Source organism: Sceloporus occidentalis, unplaced genomic scaffold (assembly GCF_023333645.1).
Source record: "Sceloporus occidentalis isolate IW3139 unplaced genomic scaffold, rSceOcc1.0.p SCAF_28, whole genome shotgun sequence".
Taxonomy (NCBI): domain Eukaryota; kingdom Metazoa; phylum Chordata; class Lepidosauria; order Squamata; family Phrynosomatidae; genus Sceloporus; species Sceloporus occidentalis.
In genome coordinates this window covers 4,032,835-4,053,564 of record NW_028317008.1, presented here as the reverse complement: position 1 = coordinate 4,053,564, position 20,730 = coordinate 4,032,835, and the positions used below count along the sequence as shown (strand labels likewise).

The following is a 20,730-nucleotide window of genomic DNA, read 5'->3' as shown; positions in this document are numbered from 1 at the left end:
ACCCTTGTCAATTCTACCCAATCACTACTAAGACGGCAGCGTCTGCCCAATAAGGGAAGTCGCCAAGTCGAACAAACTTGTTGTATTTTCGACCTAGCTTAGTGGGCCGCTTGAAGCTTCCGGGTGAGAATACTGTGCTGGTGACTCGTTCCACCCCTTCAATGCGTTCTGTAGTTTATTTTAGTAATAGAAAATAAATACATTCACCCACCAATCAAATTGGTTTCATTTTATGTGTGTTATTTACGTTTTGTTTCATGCATTATTGTTATAATAACATTGGAAGTTAAATATATTTCTTGTATTGTCATAAGAAATTGAATATTTAATATAGGTGTTAGAGCCCTGCAGTAAAATGTCACTTAAGCGTTAAAGCACAGTGTTGTAACAGATAGTACTACCTGGGAAATGCGCTCTTCAGGCCTTACTAGGCTTTTATGAACTGGTCGTGTGCTAAGGGCCAAAAAACTAAAATACAGGGGCTGTCTGACCGAGACGCTGCCGGCAAAGCCCTTTCGCTCATCACAACTTGTACAAACCCAGTCTGTGCCCTAGGATCATTTCCCTTTACATAGACCAGGAGAGGGCTGGCCCGGGGGCAATCAGAAGGAAAGTTGCCCATTGGGCATCCCCCTGGCTTGTGCTTTTGGCCATTACTTTCTTTTTTAATTTGCTGACTTTAGATTACATCTACTTTTAGGTACCGCTGCTGGCTCGCCTGCTTTTGTTGGCTCAGGAGGAGGCTTATCCCTGTCCTGCTGCTCTAGTGGGTTGCCACTGCCTGCTTCTAAGTGCTGGGAAAGGAGATCCTATTTTAGCACTCAGACCAAGCGTAATGGAGAGGGCTTTGCTGGCGGCCATAACCATGTCTATTGCTAAGTCCCTCTGTGCATTTACTGTACACCCAGGGACTGACAAATGGAGTGAGGTAGTGGCCATATGTCTCTACTCCTATGTGAGGATGCCAAATGATCCTGCCTTGTGATTGCCCCCCAGATCAGAGGCTGCCGGCCCTCCCCTGATGGATTCCCATGTAATACCATAAATTTTATGATTTAGGTTTTCAAAAATCTTTTAAACCTATCCGTAGAAGTGCAAGGGGTACAAGTACTGCAGATTGAGAAGCACTGGCCTAAGGAATGCCATGCTGGGTGGGATTGTATCTTGATTTCCTGGTTCTCCCAAGTGGCTTGAGTGACAAGGATACAGATTGTGGAGGCTGAGAAGCCTTCTTTGCTCAACAGCTCTTAGAGTAACATGGGACAGAAGTTAAGCCTTACTCCTTGAATTAAGCCAATGTCTTATAATGACTTTAATACTACAAGCCAAGCAAAATTTGGAAATACTAAACAATCTATATAGAATCATGGAGCTCTGGACTGATCGCTCAGTTTAGGGAAATATCTGTAAAGGGAAATATCTTGAAGGATCTGTGGGAAAAGCCTTATTGCACCAGGCTTTTTGAATAAATCAGCAACTTTAGACACAGAGACACTGGGATGCGGAGGGATAATCATGCACATCACAACAGCAGCAAGTAAAGATGGCTGCTGCCATTGTACACACATAAGCATACCAGGGAACTTCCCTGGATAGGCTCCTGGAGCTCGTCCTCTTTTTTGGGGGGTGGCTGCATGTGGAGGTGGGGCTAGCAATTTAGTTTATGTTAATGCAGTGTTGATCCAGGAGGAAAGGAATCGTCCTCCCCTTCAGTATTAAATGACCGTTATGCTGCGGTTCTGGTGACCCCTTACAAAGCCGCTCCGTCGATGATAACATGCATTGGCTCATGGCTATATACCCTGTACATGCTGCTACTGATCGAAATCCTGGCGTGTTCCTTCAAAAGTCTCTTTTAACCAAATGGGCTTCGCTCTCGCTGCAAATGATCTCTCGCAGAATTAATTAACTATGATTTTTATTGCGCAAATTGTAAGCTCGTTTGAGCAGGGCCCCCCCTCACCTGTTGTCTCTGTTAGTCAATTTGTTATGTTACATACTACTTTTTATGTCCTGTGTACCCATTGTACAGCGCTACAGAATTTGATGGTGCTGTATAAAACAATAACAATAAAGCTGTATGGTAATGAACCTGGCCCCACTCCCCCTTTGAAGACTTCCGTTTGCAGATGAGAAGACTTCGGTGGTTCCCTCCTCGGGGAGATCCTAGAAGATCCGGCCCACCCAAGGCTTCTGGTTATGATCTCATGAAAAACTTTTTCTTTGTGTTGACTGTATAGAGAACATATTTTTTTTTATTTTATTCAACACGTTTGATTTAGTTTCCCTGGTGCAAAATGTTAATTTTTAATATATAAAGCCCTTGTTTTTAAAAAGATAATACCACGTTTCCAATATGTAAATGTTTTTCTTTATTTAAATTCTCTCCTTGCCATGGTAAAGCAGGCACGCAACCTTGGCTGACAAACCCACAATGTTATTAAGAAATATCTATTTCAAAAGGAAGTGGCATTACATGTATAATCAGATATAGTGTAGGTAGGTTAATATAAAAAAAAAACTAATTCCCAATTTTTTACATGTTGTAAATGCTCTTTTTATTGATCAAAAGGCCACTGTAAGACTAAATCTATATTTGTGTCTTATGTGAGTAATGGGATATGTGCATACCTGGGAACTGTCCAGGCTTTGCCCATTGAAATCCAGAAGTGCTGCTTCTCCGTTTCAACACCCGAATCTTGCCTGGGGTGGGAGCGGAGTTCTGACACACCCTACTCCCCACCCATTTCCCCTTTAGATGGGGGTGTTTCCTTCAATGTCAGTGTAAACGCCCACTGATGTTAGCGGAAACTCCCACAACGTCAGCGGGACCACCTACCGACGTCAGTGGGCAATCCTGGCCGGGTCCTGCAAGGGTAGGCTCCGGATAGCCAGAGCCCACAAGTTCACCCTAAATTGTGAACCAAATTCTGTTACACACGTTTTATATATATATATATATATAAATATACACATATATATTGAATTGTAATAATTTACAGAACGGCAACAGAACTCCAAATAGGCACAACAATTAAAAGTATTAAAATCTACAATAAGTTATATAACCAAAAGAATAAACAAGACATGAAATGAACAAATCAGCAATTGATCTAGGGAAAGAAAAGGGCAATAATCAATATAATCATCAGCATAGACTGCTACAAATAGAAAGATTAAGGATTGCTAATGGTGGAAAGTATAGTCAGATAGTTAAATACGAAAGGGAATATGTACAATGCTATAAAAAAAAAACACTGAACACTTAAATAGGGCAAGTAATCTAAATAATAATGTGATTTTTAACTATGTGTTAATGTATCTGTATAAGAAAACCAAACAATCTGTAATGCATAATGATGTTACTTACTATATAATCTGAGTTCTGCTCTAACTACATAATGCACCGGCAGATATTATGCAGTTTCTGTACCACAATCAGTAACAAGTAAGCAAGGATGGTTATAAAAGTACAGCGACACATATCTTTATATTTTATAATCAGTTATAATAATCAAAAGGTTTGTACCGTGATAGCCGTGGAAAAACAGGAGAAAAGTATAGTTAACCCCCTCAGGACCGGCGTCCTCGTACTGCGCCTCCCCTTGAAGACCGCAGTTTTATTGAAATGTTTTAATTCGCTTCAAAGCGATCACGTGCACGGAATTGAGGGGGAGTGGCTGCTACAGATCGCTGGGGACACCCAGAGGTCAGTAGCAGCCGCCCCTCGCGATCCCATCGTCCATAGCAACGCTGGATCGCGCATCATCGATGACGTACCTGGTACGTACCGGTCCAACCAGGAAGTACCAGGTACGTCACCGGTATGGAAGGGGTTAAGATGATACCATTTATTGGCTGACAGTTTAACTGCAAGCTTTCAAGACCAAGTTGTTAGGTCCCTTCCTCAAGCATTAATGAAGCAAAAACAGAATTTTCTAAATACAAAAGCACAGTTCAGAGGTTTTAAACTTGAATGATTAATTTATCTTAATTTTAGCTTTATATTTTTAGATTTGTTTAGAAGGTTTCCCCTTTTATTAGAGGCCTTCTTATTTTCTAAAATAAATGTTACTCTGACAGGTTCATTCATGGTGATAACACTATGGATCAAAAAGATACACTAGATACAATCCATGTTTTTCTATTCAAATCTGTAATATCTGTATTTGTTTTCTAAGTGTGCACAAAAAAACTCCCCAAAATGCTCTCCTGCATAACTCATGACGTCACAGCATTCCTTTGTTCTTCAACAATTACATGACTCTTGAGAGCTGTTGATGTTGTCATTTCAAGGCTTTCTGGTGGGCATTGACATACCAAATCCTGTCCTTGAGAGATTGGAGTAACCCAGCACTTGAGTTTGAAAAGAAAGCAGTCTTTTTGAATTGTGCAGGTTGTGTTTCTCCAACATTGGAGGAAATAGGATTTCCACCCTAGTCTGGCAGCTTTGCTGCCCGCATATACACGGATGAATGAAGACCAAATCTGTCAAGATCACATCTCGATCCAGAGCTGAAGCAGCACATGCAAGTGTTTCAAACACCATTAAGAAAAAACATCGGAGCGATGCGGGACCAACTAAAACTAATATTTCACACCTTCAGAGAAATATAGTTGGCCGTAGAATACAACACGGGTGGAAAGAAGCCAATGGGTCAATAACTCACTGGAAAGGAACTGTTCTGGATCAAGTGTCAGTGAACCCCTCACTGTATCTTATAAAATATGACAGCTTTGATATGGTCTATGGACTTGAACTTTACAAGGATGAAAGAGTGTCAGCTGTTGAAGTTCTTCCGGGCAGAGTTGCATCCACCCAAATCAGAGATGTCCACTTGGCAGATACAATTATTGGAAAAGCAGCGGAGCATATGTTTGAAGCAGAAGACGGCTCCAAGGATGAATGGCGAGGAATTGTTTTAGCACAAGCTCCCATTTTGAGTACATACTTTTATATATCCTACGAAAACGACCATGCCTTATATATGTACCAGCTTCTAGATGACTACAAGAATGGAGATCTCCGCATCATGACAGACTTTAACGTTCCCCCCTCAGTTGAATGGGACTCTAGAGAATTTGTGGACAGCCTAGTAGGAAAGAAGGTGGAATGTGCCAGAGAAGATGGCTTGAAAAGGACTGGCATGGTTATTCATCAAGTGGAAGCCAAGCCTTCTGTTTATTTCATAAAATTTGATGACGACATCCAAATTCATGTCTACAATTTGATGAAGATATCCTAAATATGGCCGTGGACCTACTGCCAAACATAAGGATTGCAGGGGCAAAAATGAGCAATGGAGATGCTCTGAAAGACTATCTTTGTAAATTTTGAAATTTAGAATTAAAAATGTCAAAAACTGTAAAAAGCCATCTGTCATTAATTTTACAGCACGCTCAATCCATAAACATGGTTATCTTGATATATTAAAACAAGCACCAAGGTAGTCCAAGATTCTTTAAACCCTTGTAGAGGTGGGAGCACAGTGGCTTCACGCAAAGCGATGTTACGTGACCCTGATGTAATATCGCTGTCGCTCGCACAGCTATAGAGAGGCTCCAGCAACATAAGGGTGCGAGGGAGTGAGGTAGGACTTGTGATCGGGGTGAGGTAGGATTTGTGAGGGTGAATAATTGCTATGGTGCGTGAGTGTTGGTGCTAGTGCATACATTTATCACCAGGAGGGGTGCAAAGGGGCCACTCGGTACTACCTGCCCCTGGCCAGAAGGTGCCAGCCCTCCCTGATCTGTGCACTGTAGGGAGTATAGCGCCGTTGTTTATATAATGCCGTTGTAATTCACTGTTCTGTGCAACGAGTACATAACAAGAAGTGCATCACATAGCAATTTGGAATCAGAGAAACAAAAGGTAAAAAGAAACCTTGGTTAAAACGAGTTTTCAAGCCTTTGGAGATTTCCCGTTTCGCTGAAAACAAACAGCATCTGTTTGCATCCTCAGGCAACTGGCACGGCTTTCCATCCAACCCAATAAAGCAGACTACAATCCCCAGGAGCCTTTGCGTTAAATCACAGCTCCCGTCATACTGTGTGTTCCGGCGGGGGGCGTGTACTTTATAGCTGAGAAAATGGCGGCTGGGACGGGGAGTGAGTATTTTGGCGTGTTTATTTATCACTTTTGTTTTTTTTTTGTGTACAGTGAAAACACCGAAATGCTTACATCTTATAAAACGCTCCTGGGTTCGCTTTGCAGAGCGTATATTGCATTGTTAACTATTAGAGTGCCGGGGAGGTGCTTACTTTGCATCGTACCTTCTTTTCCTATAGAGTTGTGTTAAAACGTAACACAATAGTTGTGTCCGCGGCCGCATACGTCTAATAAATGGTTTTATGTCCGCTTATTGGCTCGTATGCGATTATTTTAAGAGAATTGAACATCCTAGCTTTGTGTCCGTTAGACAGGGATACCTACAAGCCGTTGCTGCTCCTTAACAGAAAACGGTCATCAAGCAGGTTTTTTTTCATGTATCTCTTAAAAAAAAAAAAAAAATCCGTTGAAAGAAATTTAAAGATGAAGCAATATGATGAATGTGTATGTGATTTCATTGATTAAAAGGAAAAGCACACAGAAGGATGGGTCTGACAGCTGCCTTTTTAAGGACAAACAGATTGGAGGCTGTATCTGGGGGCGGCAGTCTGTGTACAAAGAGTTAACATCCCACTTTATGACTAGGGTTCATGTGGTGTCCAGTTGGTTGTATGTGGCTAATTTTTTGTTAGGGTCCTTAACCGATGAGGTCTGTTTCCATATTTCCCTCCGAAGAGCACAAGCTGTTAAACCTTGGTCCGACGGAGCCATGGTCCATCCGGGAGAAGCTGTGCCTCGCGTCTTCTGTCATGCGCAGTGGCGACCAGAACTGGTAAGAAGTCCCTTTCGTTTACGGACACAAACACAGGAATGCAAGACTATCTATTCTCTTGGCCGTAATCTTAACCCCTTCAATCCCAGGGGTTTGTGGTACCTCAAAGCCCGGAGCAATTTTGCCATTTTTGGGGTATGTCGGATCAGAGATGATTCTCTTTTCCTGTGAATAGTGTACCCATGTAAACTATATATTGTTTTTTCAAGGAGAGATAGAGCTTTCGTTTGATACCATAGTTGGATGATTAGCTGAAAATTTACAATGAGAAATTTAGTAAAAACTAGCGAAGATTAGAAAAATAAACTAATTTTTTTTTACATTTTCCCTCTGAATCCTCACAAAATTAGGTAAAGTGATGGAAAATCCCCTCCAAGTTTATCAATTCAGGTGTCCTGATTTCAGAAATACCTAATTTATATAGATTTTCCAGACTTTCCCAGCACCAGGGAGCATACTATTAGGTGTACAATTTTGTATAATTTTTATGCCTATGGCTTAACGGGTTTGGGGGTTGTGAACGGGGGCAGGAGGGTTATACTGGCTAGATGTTATGCTAGGGCAATGGGAAGTAAGGTTTTTTTAATAATGTTTTTATATATTTTTTTTTATTTAATTTTTTTACATTTTTTGTGTGTTTTATATATTATTTTTACACAGAAAGGGTTAGAGGTCCTCCTAGGGACCTCCTGAGCATGCCAGTGATGTCACAATGACATCACAGCTCATATTATAATTTTTTTTTATATTATTATTTTAATGATTTAATATTTTTTAAATGAATACATTTTTTTTTCCCAGCTTTTCCAGCAGCGTCTCTGTGCCTCATTGGAGGGCAGGATATCACCGCAGGGGATATCCTGTCCTCCGATGACCTTCCGGGTTACGTCAGCAGTGACGCAACCCGGAAGGGAATGCCCGATCGCGCGTTTGAAACTGCGCGATCGGGCAGTTTACAGTGTAACAGGTTACCGGCTTTCATGCCAGAAGCTGTTACAGGAGATCGGACAGCAGAAAGCCGGCAATGCCGGCTTCTGGTGTCAGTGGGGAGTCCAGGCTGGTCTCCCGTGCAGCGGCAGGGATGTGTCCCTGACGCTGCACGAAGGGCTGGACGTACCGGGACGTCCATAGGGGTTTCTTAATAGGCGTTTTTTGGTCGTCCTGGTACGTCTATAGGGGATTGAAGGGGTTAAACGCTAAATATTGAGGATGTTTTGTTTTCTATTCTCGTCTAATCTATGGGTTCCCCGCAGTCTTTTCCCCGTTTGAAGTTGGGCTTTTGAGAATGCTTAATAAACACAGTTTCCTATTTGCAGGGTGTCTGTGAGTCGCGCCATAAAGCCTTTTGCCGAACCGGGTCGTCCCCCAGACTGGTTTTCTCAAAAGGTAGGAGATTGGAGATGGTACCGCACACTGTGAGCTTGCGAGCTGCTCCCTCTTTACCTAATGCGTAGTTTTGTCTTAGTCTGTCCGCTCTAGTTTGTCATATTGTTTCAATGTATGTGTTGTAAGAGACGCTGCACTATGTAAGTAATATGCTGTGGACTGATAAGTCATTTAATGGTAAAAAGAAGAAAGAGAACTCGGACCCTGTAGTGTCTGCTGTTTTGGAAATAAATAAATTGGGTTCAAAATACAGTTGTGAAAAATAATTCATCAAAGTGCTCTTTCATAACTCTATATAGCTTCTAGAACAAAGTGAACAGAAGCAAAGTTTGCAAGGTGCTTACTTAGCTTTTGTATATATTAGGATTTTAAGAATTGACGTATGACTAAAGCAAAAATGCCGCACTGCATTACCAATACTTTCCGGCCATGATGGTAATTGCACATGCAAAAGACCACCTCTGTCTTATTTTCAATATTGAAAAAGCCTAATATATTAATCTCACCCTTTTTTCTTTTTTGCAAAAATAGTTTTCGAAAACCGATAGTCACCTGTGTGTCATCTCTTGGTAACACAATTTTGTTACAATAAAATCTAGGTTATTTTTTTCATTTAGAACACATTTTTCAAGAAAATGTTTCATAATGATCACGTTGGTTAGTACGTCTTTTTTTTTCTTTTTCTTTTTTTTTACATAAAAATATTGAAAATTTACTGGGAGCTTTGGAGGGAAAGCCGTAAAATCAATTGGTGCTTTTAATTATTTATTTTGCTTTTTTCCTCCCTTAGCATTGCGCCTCACAGTATTCCGAGCTTCTGGAGACCACAGAGACCCCAAAGTGAGTAGACATTTTTCCATGCTGTCCGTTTAATATCCATCTTTCTTTTGTGTCTTGTTTAAATGCTTTTGCACAAATTTTTTTGGGACGTATTTTGCATTTGGCTTAATAAATGGGTCACTTAGTCATTTATTGTTATCCGTTCCTTCAGGCGAAAGCGAGGGGAAAGAGGGGAAGTCGTGGAAACAGTGGAGGATGTCATTGTGAGAAAGCTCACAGCTGAAAGAATAGAGGAATTGAAGAAGCTGATCAAGGATACTCAGGAGAAGTACAGGTAATCGTGTCACATTCGTATCAAAAGCTCTCTTAGCCTGTATTGGGACATAAAAGGAGGGTTAATTTACGAGTAGTGTGGTTTGAAGTATTATTGTAACATGTAGTTGGTCAACAATTATCTTTAGCATCTGTTTTTCCCCTAATCTGGTGTTTTGCTTTAAAGTGATATGGGTTTTACTAGTTTAAATCTCATCTATAAAGCTCATCTATATCAGCCTTACTCTGTATAACCCTCGGTTTATCGATAGATATGTACAATAATGCAAATAGTACATGCTGCCAACAAGCTACCTAATAGAGCCAGCAGAGCGGGTAAACTTTTTTTGTTGCCTTATATTACAATTACCATATGGGGAGTACAGATTAATTTCCTTGTCGATATGCAGAGATATATATATATATATATATATATATATATATATATATATTAGTTATGTATTTGAATACTTTAGAGGGCACAGCTCTGGGTTTGCTCACATGGTTTCTCATGTTGTTGGTAGGAAATTGAAGAAGGAAGCGGAGCTGATTCAAAGTGGGCACCTCGACGGCAAACTGGAGGAGATCTGGAATGACATTTTGGTGTGGGTTCTCTGTTCCACATTTCTGCATTTCAACCAAAACTCATGCTGTTGTGGATGACCCTTATTGTTTCTGTTTATAATTAAATGAAGTCTGTCTCGTGTTTGTAGCAAGAAGAAACAAGAAGAGGAGGAGGCAGAGATGAAGAGGAAGGCTACAGATGCTGCATATCAAGGTATGAACTCCGTTGAACACATATTTAATGGGTATGGCCTCGTGGATATCACAAAAATTCAGTGTTTTGGGAATATGACTGTTTTTTTTCTTAAGAAGAAACAGTTTTCCCTTTTCTTTTGTTCCAGTAAATACATTTGGTGTTATTACACACCATTATATTACACACAATATTACACACTATTTTAATAATTGTCTTCTCTGTATCTTTAACACTGTTCTTTGTATATTTTTAGCTCGACAGGCTGCTAAGAACATTCCACGCAGAACCTCAAGCACCATGGGCCGCACCTCAGTAGGATCCTTATCTCCTGGAGGAGAATTTGGCCTTGGGGACTTGACACCAAATAGCATTGAGGAGGGAAATGTAGGGGTGTGTATTATGGATTTATACTATAAATATATGTAGAGGGAACAGCTATGTTTTATGAATAAAATTTAATTATTTATATCTTTATATTGTTTCTTATTCCTTGCAGGTAAGTGTGGGATCTTTGCCGAGTACCCCAGTCTCCTCCTTCATTGGGATTCCTGATACCCCTCCTCCTACTTCTGCCCCCCTGGAGTCCCTGTTGACCCCTGTGATGGACGACTCACCCCAGAAAAAGATGGTGGGACAGAAAGCAACTCCACCCCCCTCCCCGCTGCTTTCGGAACTCTTGAAGAAAGGCAGCCTGTTGCCCACGAGTCCCCGGCTGGTATGGAACCCCACCCCTGGTCCCAACAGAGCGTGTCCCCACACTCCCATAGTTTGACCAAGGGTGTACGTGATGTTTAGTAGTCAAAGTTTCTTGCCATACCTGTTTGTTTCTTTCCAGGTCAGTGAAGGAGAAATAGCATTACCACCTGGTCATATTGCTGGTTCAGGTGTCCTTATGGATGTTGGGGTCTTACCAGGTTTTCATGGAGGTGAGACGCATCCTGTTCAAGGCACAGTCCCAGCATCCCCAGCAGCATCAGGTATGTTTTCAGGCAAATGAGTGAGCATATGATTCAGTCTGCCCCAACTACCAAATATTTTCTTTGTCTATCCCCTACACTCCTGTCTCTAAAAATGCCATTGCATCAACGCTTCCCGCAGTTTCTAATCTAAGTTTCATTCTAATTTTATTTCCTTGCTTTGTCTCCTCCTGGCCTCCTTTCTTGTCCTGTTCTTGCCCTTGGTAGGTGCTCCCACCTTGTCCCGGCTTCTAGAAGCTGGTCCTACACACTTTGCCACACCTCTTGCTACCTTCTCTGCTGCTGCTGCTGCTGCCGCCGCCACCAATGAATCTCCGTCTAAATCTTTGTTGACCCCTATTGAGTCTCAGGCCACCATTGTTATGATGTCAGCACTGCCAATGGCCACAGCAGTCCCAGGTAATTTGCCTTGGGGATGTTCTGTATCAATCTGCTTTTGTAGACCTGGATTTTTGTACTTGGAAGGATTAGATGTCCAGTTTTAAATCTTTTCCCAATGTAGTACTACATATGTACTGTAGTAGTACATGTGTCTCTCTACTCATTGTAGATTGTGAGTGTAAATTGTAATAACAATCTTAGTTTAGTTACAAAAAGAGTGAAAGTATAGGGGGTATATCTACATTCCTATTATTAAGGGGAGGTGTGTGTGTGTGTGTGTGTGTGTGTGTGTGTGTGTGTGTGTTATAATTGTCCTATGTTAACCAACCCAGGGCATGCAACAATTGCTAGAGCATGTATGTGTTTACTTTTTTCTTCTTAAAGAACATGTTACTACTCCCCATTACAATTGGCAAATACAATTGCTAGATTTTGAAACAGCAGTGAGATGTTTTAGTTACCAGATTTCCAAGAGCAGCACATACAATATACAGCTGACTATAGTGTTATGCTACCCATCACCATGTAAACATTAATCAAGACCTTTTTTCAATTAACTGGTTCCTTTGCTTTTTATGTATTTTATAGTGTCCCAGCAAGAGGGCAGTGATGCAGCTTCAGATCCTCACACAGTCACTGTGTCCATGGACGCCACAGACATCTCCATGATAATTGACACCATCAACAAGGAGTGCCTGGGAAGTGGTGAGGGAAGCAGCCAACCTAAGGATGAGGTCTCAGAAGGGAAAGGAGACTTGGACCTAGCTGAGAAGATGGACATTGCTGTTTCTTATACAGGGGAAGAGCTGGATTTTGAAACCGTGGGTGACATCATTGCTATCATTGAAGACAAGGTAAATAAAGAGCAACATTCCACCAAACATTCACCATGCCGAACCAGTTGTCACCACTGGGTTAGGAAAGGAAATAGTCAAACCTACTATTGGGCATACTATAGATATTTTTGATATGAAATTGTGTGCGTAAATATTTGTAAGTCTCTTCTTTATTTCGTCTAAAAGCTTGTTGAAGTAGATAACATGGTAGTCATGGGATGATATTGGAGTTTTTGTATATGTCTTGTTTACAGTTTGTCACATTGTCGGACCAACATTCATCAGCTTCGTTACTATTTACACTTTTCATAGCATAACTAAACATTTTATTGATGGGCTCAGGTGGATGACCATCCAGAGGTGTTGGATGTAGCTGCGGTGGAGGCTGCTTTGTCCTTCTGCGAAGAGAATGATGATCCCCAAGCTCTTGGGGGTCCATGGGAACAGGCTGTTCAGGAGCATACAGCAAAGCAGGAAACCCTTGGACAACCTCTCCTTCCAGTGGCCAAGGAACCCGATCCTATAATGAACATCATGGAGTTGACATCGGAAATAAAAACCGAGCCATCTGAGCCAGAGATGGACCCTGATCAGGCAGAAGGAAGCTCATTCCCTTCTCGCTCAGCTTTTCAAATGGGACACCAGGAACATTCTGAGGAGCAAATAAAAAACAGTGTGAAAGAGCCCATCAAGGAAGAAGAATCAGACCATCAATTGAAAACAGAGGTAATAATCTTAAAATGCTAAAGTTCAAGTATTGCAAAAAAAGAAACTTGCTTCTATAGTATTTTTTTTTTTTTTTTTATCTATTGCCTGTAGGAACTCCATTTAGAAGATTCCCAGAGCGAGAATTTCACAAATGATCAGGAGAAAAACATTGAACAGAGACCAGTGCTAATTGGTGCGCACCGAGTTCAGTAGAATACATTTACTAGATCCGGGGGTTTAAGTAGGATTAGTATGGAGTATGGGGGATAATGGAACCATTAATTGATGACTTATAAATGTTTTAATTGTCCTGTTCCCTCCCATTTCCAGACGCAGTGAAATCTGAGCCCCAGTCTAACAGCATCAACAAGGTATACTTCATTTGTTTAAAATGGTTTCAAAATTGCATTTAGAGAAGTGATTGCTGGCACAAATGCCTCTCCAAACTTTTTTTCATATGTTATAGGAGTCCCAAGGAGACGAAGAGGATGACGATGATGATGTCACAAGTGAGGTTGGGAGCCCCGAGGAACCGAAGGAAGAGGAAGCAGGGGAGGAGTATTTGTCTGAGATGGATAATGAGCCCCCTATTAGTGAAAGCGATGATGGTTTCAGTATCCATAATGCTCAGCTTCAGTCACACACACATGCTGATTCTATACCGAGCAGCCCGGCATCTTCTCAATTGTAAGCATGAGGACTGAAAATTTGCATAGTCAGCCTATCTGTAGCTTTTATTTATCTTGCACAAACAATGTAACTCTCATTATTTCAGCTCTGTCTGCAGTGAAGACCAGGAGGCTATCCAAGCTCAGAAAATCTGGAAAAAAGCCATCATGTTGGTATGGAGAGCTGCAGCCAATCACAGGTCAGTTACTAGATGTGTATTGCATAACAAAGATGGCTGCCCACGCATATGAATGATGACGTATTTTCATTATACCATTCAGTAAAAAATGTTCAATGGTGCACACAGTATATAAAAAGAAAATCTAATTCCCCCATGTGGTGATATATTTGTAAAAAGCATGAAAGCACACTTTCAGAAGGTTTTTTTTCTCCCATTTTTAAAAGGCAATGTAACACACAGGTTTTAAAATATATATCCTCTCATTTCCAAGATACGCCAATGTTTTCCTCCAACCTGTGACGGATGATATTGCTCCTGGCTACCACAGCATTGTTCAGAGGTAAATCAGTATGTAATTCTGCACTTTTACTTTTTTTTTTTTTTGTAACTGCTAATTAGACTAATTTTGAATCTTTGCCATCTTCGATTCATTTGCCATCTCTAAGACCCATGGATCTGTCTACTATAAAGAAAAACATTGAGACTGGTTTGATACGAACCACCGCAGAATTCCAGAGGGACATCATGCTCATGTTTCAGAATGCTGTCATGTACAACAGCTCTGATCATGATGTATATCACATGGCTGTGGAGATGCAGAGAGATGTGCTGGAACAGATCCAGGTAGGTCTTTACAACATTGTGTGTTTACACAAATAACAATTTTTACGAAGAAATAAATATCACAAGAAGTTATCAAATATTCCCTCTCCGCCAGCCTCACAGTCGTTTGAATATATAGAACGACTCGCTATGTTTTGTTTCCGTTGACGGATTTCTATTGTCATTTATGCATTGAAAACACGCTTTTATTCATTCCCGGAAAATTTAATTTTAGCATAAATATTGTTTTATTTAAACTTGCTTTTTGGCACTGCTATCCTTTTTAAGTGTGACGGCCTAAAAGTGGTTACTCTCTGTCTCCTCCTTCAAATAGCAATTCCTGGCTACCCAGTTAATCATGCAGACATCTGAGTCAGGGATAAGCGCCAAGAGCTTAAGGGGTCGCGACTCCACACGCAAGCAGGATGCCTCCGAGAAGGTATGAACAGCCCTAACACATTCAGATAATAGGAATCAGATCACTGGTAAAATGCATGGTAATTCCAACATGCTGGAACAGGTATAGTTGGAAATAACCGTTGGTTAAGCACTGCTTGTTTTATGTTGGACTTTCCTGCCTAGAAGTCTTCAGTGGAAATTAGCTCAAAGCATCATTTTCTTTGTTTGCCGTGTAATAGAGGATCAATATTGTTAGACAAAAAATTTCCCACCGTTGCAGCGTGATGGCTATTCATTTATTCATTGCAAGTCCTCTCTGCCGTTTCCATTAGTCAGGCTAATCAGCTGGGAGTGGAATTGTCGTTGAGTTCTCCTCTTTTTGTTTGCTTTGAGTTGCAAGAGAAGCCAGCACCGTATTGTTCTGAGAATAACACTAAATGGAGTATCCCCGCTATGCCGTTGTCTGACTCTCGCGCTTGCCACTCTGGGCTCCGTGTCCGGGTTCTGGCTCCTCTTCTGCTTTATGTGTATCTGAGCGCTTCTTAGTGTGTCTTGTGTTTGGAGAGTCTCTGTGGTATATGACCTGTTTTTCTGTTTGTCCTTTAACAGGACAGTGTCCCCATGGGCTCTCCTGCCTTCCTTCTCTCTCTCTTTGTAAGTATTGAATAGCTGCAGTGAGTTGGGGAAATAATTTATACATTGTGTGTGTGTGCGTGAGCTGTTCTTCTACAAAGCTAATTAATATACTCGTTTCAATGTGATTTATTGCTCTTGTTCCCAGTCCTCTCACTTTGTCTGTTGTGAAGTCAACTGCTTTCTTTCCTAAGTATCCCTTCCGTTCATCCCATCTACTCCTTAAAGAGACAGAGTTCTGTGTTTGCCTTGATGCAGCTACAGAAATGCTGCATGCAGGGCGACTGTCAGCAATTCCATTATAATGCAGCGTTGAGTCCAGAGTTTATAGGGTCAGCTATCCTGCCATGGAAAAAGATGATTTGTTCCTGAAAGCATAGTTTTTATTCCAAGTTAAAGCAGTGATTGGGAAAGCCATGATCTCTGAATACAGACAGGGTTGAGGCAGCAGGAGTTCCCAGCTTAGGATCGCAGGTATGTGAGCCGTGTTTATTGCAGTATAGAAACAGAGATATTTATATCTCATGAAAACCTTCAGTTACTGGAAAAAAAAAAAAATCCGAACAGGAAAAGAAAATGTGTTTAGCGAAGGTTCTGGGTAAATCTGATCTTTGTGTTCTTGCTTCACAGGATGGCGGTACTCGAGGCCGGCGTTGTGCGATTGAAGCCGACATGAAAATGAAAAAGTGAGCCGTGTTTGGCCTGAAGTTGGGCACCACGTTGGGCTACGCTTAACGAATGAAGAATCGCTGTTGTGTTAGAGGCGGTTTTTGTGTGGCTTATAAATCCCTTTTGTATGGGTTTTACTGTGAGACCATTTTGCGCTGCCGTGTGGTATTGTGACAGAACGGTGTAAATAGGTTGTAGATATGTACAGCAAACAAGCTTAATAGCGCCTACCATCTTGTGTGCAAAGCCTGAATTGGTCGTTGTGATTGCCATGTAAACCAAGTGTGATTTTGTGTGGAGATGAGTATTTATTTGTGGAAGTGTGGAACACAGAACAATTCCCTTTGTATTTATTAAGTTGTTTTTATTTGGGCTCCAGGAGCCTGTTCTAAATGCAATCACTTAGACAATTCTCAACATCAGACAATTATCTTTTGTTCTTGTGCAACCCCAGCTGTAATTTAATGCTGTTACAGCTTGGGTTTTTGTTTTTTTTTATTACATCAACATGCCATCAAGCGGACATACTCATCATTTTGCTATAAATATGTTTTATGTGTACCACAAATTGGCTGCGTATTTATCTTCAATGGAAGCCTTAACACAAGGCCCAGAAATTACTAGAACTTTAATTCCACTAGTTAGTATTATTCTATATGTACCACTTCATTTATAATACTCATTGTGTTTTTAGTGGTATCACAGCAAAGCTATACATAAAGTGATAGTATTGTATAGCTTCAAATTGTGACATTAGGCATCATGTTTATGGTGGCGATCTGCCAATGATTGAAGCTACAAACAAGAATATATTATGTAAAAAAATAAAAAGAGGCTATTCGTAAACTGGTAGAATGGATTCTACCGCATCAGATTGAAAACGACTAATACATGTGCGCCGTAACGAAGGACGATTAACTTCAAAGCAAAATAATAATTCTCAGCAGAATAATGTGAATTGTAACTAGTGTATACTTTTTGTATTAATGTATATGTTGACTTACATGAAATAAAATTCCATTTCCTCCATGACTTACAGTATGTTTCTGGTCTCTTGTGTGATTTAGTTAAGGTCTACAGAAAAGAAACCGTGGTAAACTTTCCATGCTGTAGCGTTGGAGGGGCCAAGCCAAGTTAGAGGCTTCCTGACTACAAACTTGGCAATTTTATACTTTTTTCTGAGGCTCTGCCTGTGCTCTGTGAATTTAAATGCTAGTTTATGTATATTTCCATGTCTGGGCTCCTGTTCATTTTTTGCCCTGATGAAGAGCCACAACACAAGTGATTGAAACTTTGGTTTCTGTGTGGATCTTTTTCATTTCAAATTCATTGTTTTCTTTACCATAGAGTGTGCTTGACTGTTTTTCATTTTTTATATATCTATTGGGGGGGCCCTACATGCTACTCCCTTGGTCTATGCACCTATTGTATTATATCTTTCACTTACTGACTTTGGTTTGGACTTCTGGATCTCATTATTGTACTAATTTTGTGTGAAATCCAATACACCATCACGTTACTGCCATTTTGTCTCTGTTCCATCCAGAAGATTTTTGGTATCTTGGTTTTACATCCCAGTTAATCTGAGCTCTCAAACCACAGATCCAGATTTTTTTTCCTTAAATAGTAAAGCTTTTTTAAAGACTTAATTTATGACATAGATTTTTCATACCTGTACTGTTGCCTTTCTGGCCCTTACCTTTTTCACAGTTAATTCACAATGGTGTGCATTATTATGTGCAGAATACATTTCTAAAATCAGGTTTCCCTCCTTGTATGGGGACATCCAAAATGGATGTTTACATTCCCAAATCGTATCACAAGTTACAAAAAAGTTTTAATGTGATCTACTGCTGGATGTGCCACTTATTGAAACGGCCGCTAAATCATCACCTACTTGCCTGATGGGATTTTTCTTCTTAAACAGCTCATTTTCAGATCCATCAATGTGTTCACTATACACCTTTTACTGAAAAGTACATGCAATGTCCGCCCCATACATATTCACACGACTAAGAAATTTGTCAAAAGCAGAAATACAAATCTCCCTTGTTATTTTTAATGCTACTCAAAGACTCCTTACAGAGATCCAATACAATTTTAGACTCCTTACCATGGATATATTCTTTTTTGTTTGTTTGTTAAAGGTACATGGATATAGTCTCTAATCATAAATACCAGTGGTTTCTGTAATTTACCCTTTCCTCCTACCCAGTACTATAGCGACACTAATCCCTCTCTTTGACTCCCATGACCCCCTCATATTAGCTTTGGGGACCATAAGGAATTGAACTTCGGCTATATAATCTTGTTTGTGAACTATTTTAACTTAAAGCCTGCAGTAAACACAAGAACGTAATAGGCTAATTGTAGAATAACCAAGAGTCTCTTGTAATGAGAAAAGTAACCATTTATAATTTCTTGAATTGTTCCTTTTTTATCGCTTTCTTCCTTGCTTGCCTCATAGCTGTTACCCTCCCTCTTTTAATACACCCATTTAAGAGATATTATCATGTATACATAAAGTGCTATTGAACAGGAGTGATGTATGAGAGTTTGAATTATGACATATTAACTTTGTTCATATTAATGGCAACATTATTGAATCATTTTTATGCCATTCTATGTAATCCTGAGCAGATAGGGCGCGAAATGCATCCCAAATCAGGCAAGGAGTGGCGCAAGTTATTCAGATCATGGTCCACATCCTTAAGTGATTTCTGGGACACCTGTGAAGATCAGGAAGGAGGAAGCTACATAAGGTTAGGTGACCTCGAGCAGCTACATGAAGGAATCTTGGATGATGCTGGTACATACTTGAATGAGGGAGAAAGATATATTCCACCAGTCATCTTCCAGGTAAACAAAGTTACAAGCAAATCCGTAGCTAGATTGCGATTTACATCTATGATTCGGTTTCAGCATCTTATAGACTAAAAGACCATGGACTTACTACATGACCCCACTATAATTATGTGAAGTAGAGGCTGCTTAGTATCTTGAACTCTATTACATGATTCTATGAGAAGAAGCTGCCAATGTGCACCTACTGAGATAAGTACCAATACATTTCAAGTGCACCCAATGAAGATCTCTATAGATGTTCTCTAAAAACAGTATCAGTATAAATCTCACCTGTTTGTCCAAAGATACCAGACACAAAGTTCTACTTCCAGTATCTTCACAATGACTGCTACTTCAGTAGGGCTGCATGCTTTTAGTACCATTATTTTGTCTGTTCAGTCTATTGACTTACTGCTTCCAGCCTCTAACCTTTCAATTGCCATGACCTTGCTCTTCCTTATGCCTCGGTACTGTGGTCTCCACTTCTTGCTTGCATCCACGCATGTCTTAACGTAAGGTGAAGTGCTTCTGTCTGGCATGGAGACTAATATTGCCCCTAGACTGCCCTCAGGTTTCAACATCTTACAGACTCACACATGAAGACGGAAATAATTTTCCTATACAATTCTTTTCCTCAATTTATTAAATATGTAGTATTTTTAACAGATTTTTATGTTCCTGGGTTTGGAACTGCTCTTAATACCTCAACATGTTTACAACATACATACATGGTTTACCTTTCTATGTATTACTTCCGGTAGGATTTTTCCTATTTCTCGAGCACTCAGTCCTCCGACAGCTCAGACGATGAGCAGGGCTGTTTCTCGACACCAATGTTACTACCGGAAGCATACAGTGAGTGTGAAGGAGGTAGATCTACTGCAAAAGAGTTAGAACATGACCAAGATGTAGCGTCGGACAGAGCCCATGTATTGCAGAGTGTGGTCTCGAGCTCTGTACAGGTTAGAGAATCCTGAATCATATACACCTATGAATCCTTTATGGTCAGTCAATCTTATTCAAGTGATTTCAAATAAACGATACGCAAAGGATTACCTTTCCATTGAGTGTGCAAAGAAGTAATGTCTAATTAGTAGGGCAATATAATAAAAATCAAGCTATATGTCTATGTTCTTGTTATGAGCAGGGGCATAGGATTAAAGATCTCATTACCTGTTCAGATATCTTCACTTGGTAGAATTTCCAAGTTACTCCATTGCTTCTTTTAATTGATTAATAAAGAATTCATTACAGGTCCAAGTAATCGGATATTTTTTGAACGTTGTAGAGTACATCCATATTGGAGCTGTATTCATACTTTTATATTTCTGTATTTTATTGTTGGAAGTAAAAACCACGCTGTTCCAGTGTAAAATGTTAAAGTACCAATAGTTTAATTGTTTACGCTGCTAAAAGGCATGACGCCTATAATTAAGCTTTTATTACATTGACTATAGCTTTTTATTGTCAGGGTCATCAAAAAGACAAAAAGAAATGGTGTGAGACTCCAATGACTTCACATGAAGATTATACTGGTGGTTGGTGTGCATGGGAAGCAAATGACAGTACTTCAGCCAGTGAGAGTGATAGTGAGTCCTCAGTATGTGATCTCCAGTATGAGATGCAAGAAGATTCCTCATCCAGTCATCCTACATTACTAGCATTGTGAGTTCTGTTTTAAAGGTTAACAAGGAACAGGAAAAGGGTTGAG

At 40.3% G+C, this 20,730-nt stretch overlaps 1 protein-coding gene and 1 pseudogene across 1 annotated transcript; both read left to right on the top strand.

Annotated features, from left to right (window-relative positions):
• Positions 1–4,475: 4,475 nt before the first annotated feature.
• On the top strand, positions 4,476–5,246 carry LOC149299682 (spindlin-Z pseudogene; annotated as a pseudogene).
• Positions 5,247–6,089: 843 nt separating this feature from the next.
• On the top strand, positions 6,090–16,196 carry LOC149299681 (bromodomain-containing protein 8-like). Its single transcript, XM_089486003.1, has 22 exons — positions 6,090–6,108; positions 6,785–6,881; positions 8,198–8,267; positions 9,058–9,107; positions 9,259–9,381; positions 9,884–9,964; positions 10,073–10,137; positions 10,373–10,509; positions 10,616–10,834; positions 10,955–11,096; positions 11,304–11,534; positions 12,066–12,331; positions 12,656–13,039; positions 13,133–13,214; positions 13,352–13,392; positions 13,488–13,708; positions 13,797–13,889; positions 14,143–14,211; positions 14,318–14,495; positions 14,809–14,913; positions 15,483–15,527; positions 16,137–16,196. Exons 1-22 carry the CDS (start codon positions 6,090–6,092, stop codon positions 16,194–16,196), a joined length of 2,778 nt encoding a protein of 925 aa, XP_089342129.1.
• Positions 16,197–20,730: the final 4,534 nt, after the last annotated feature.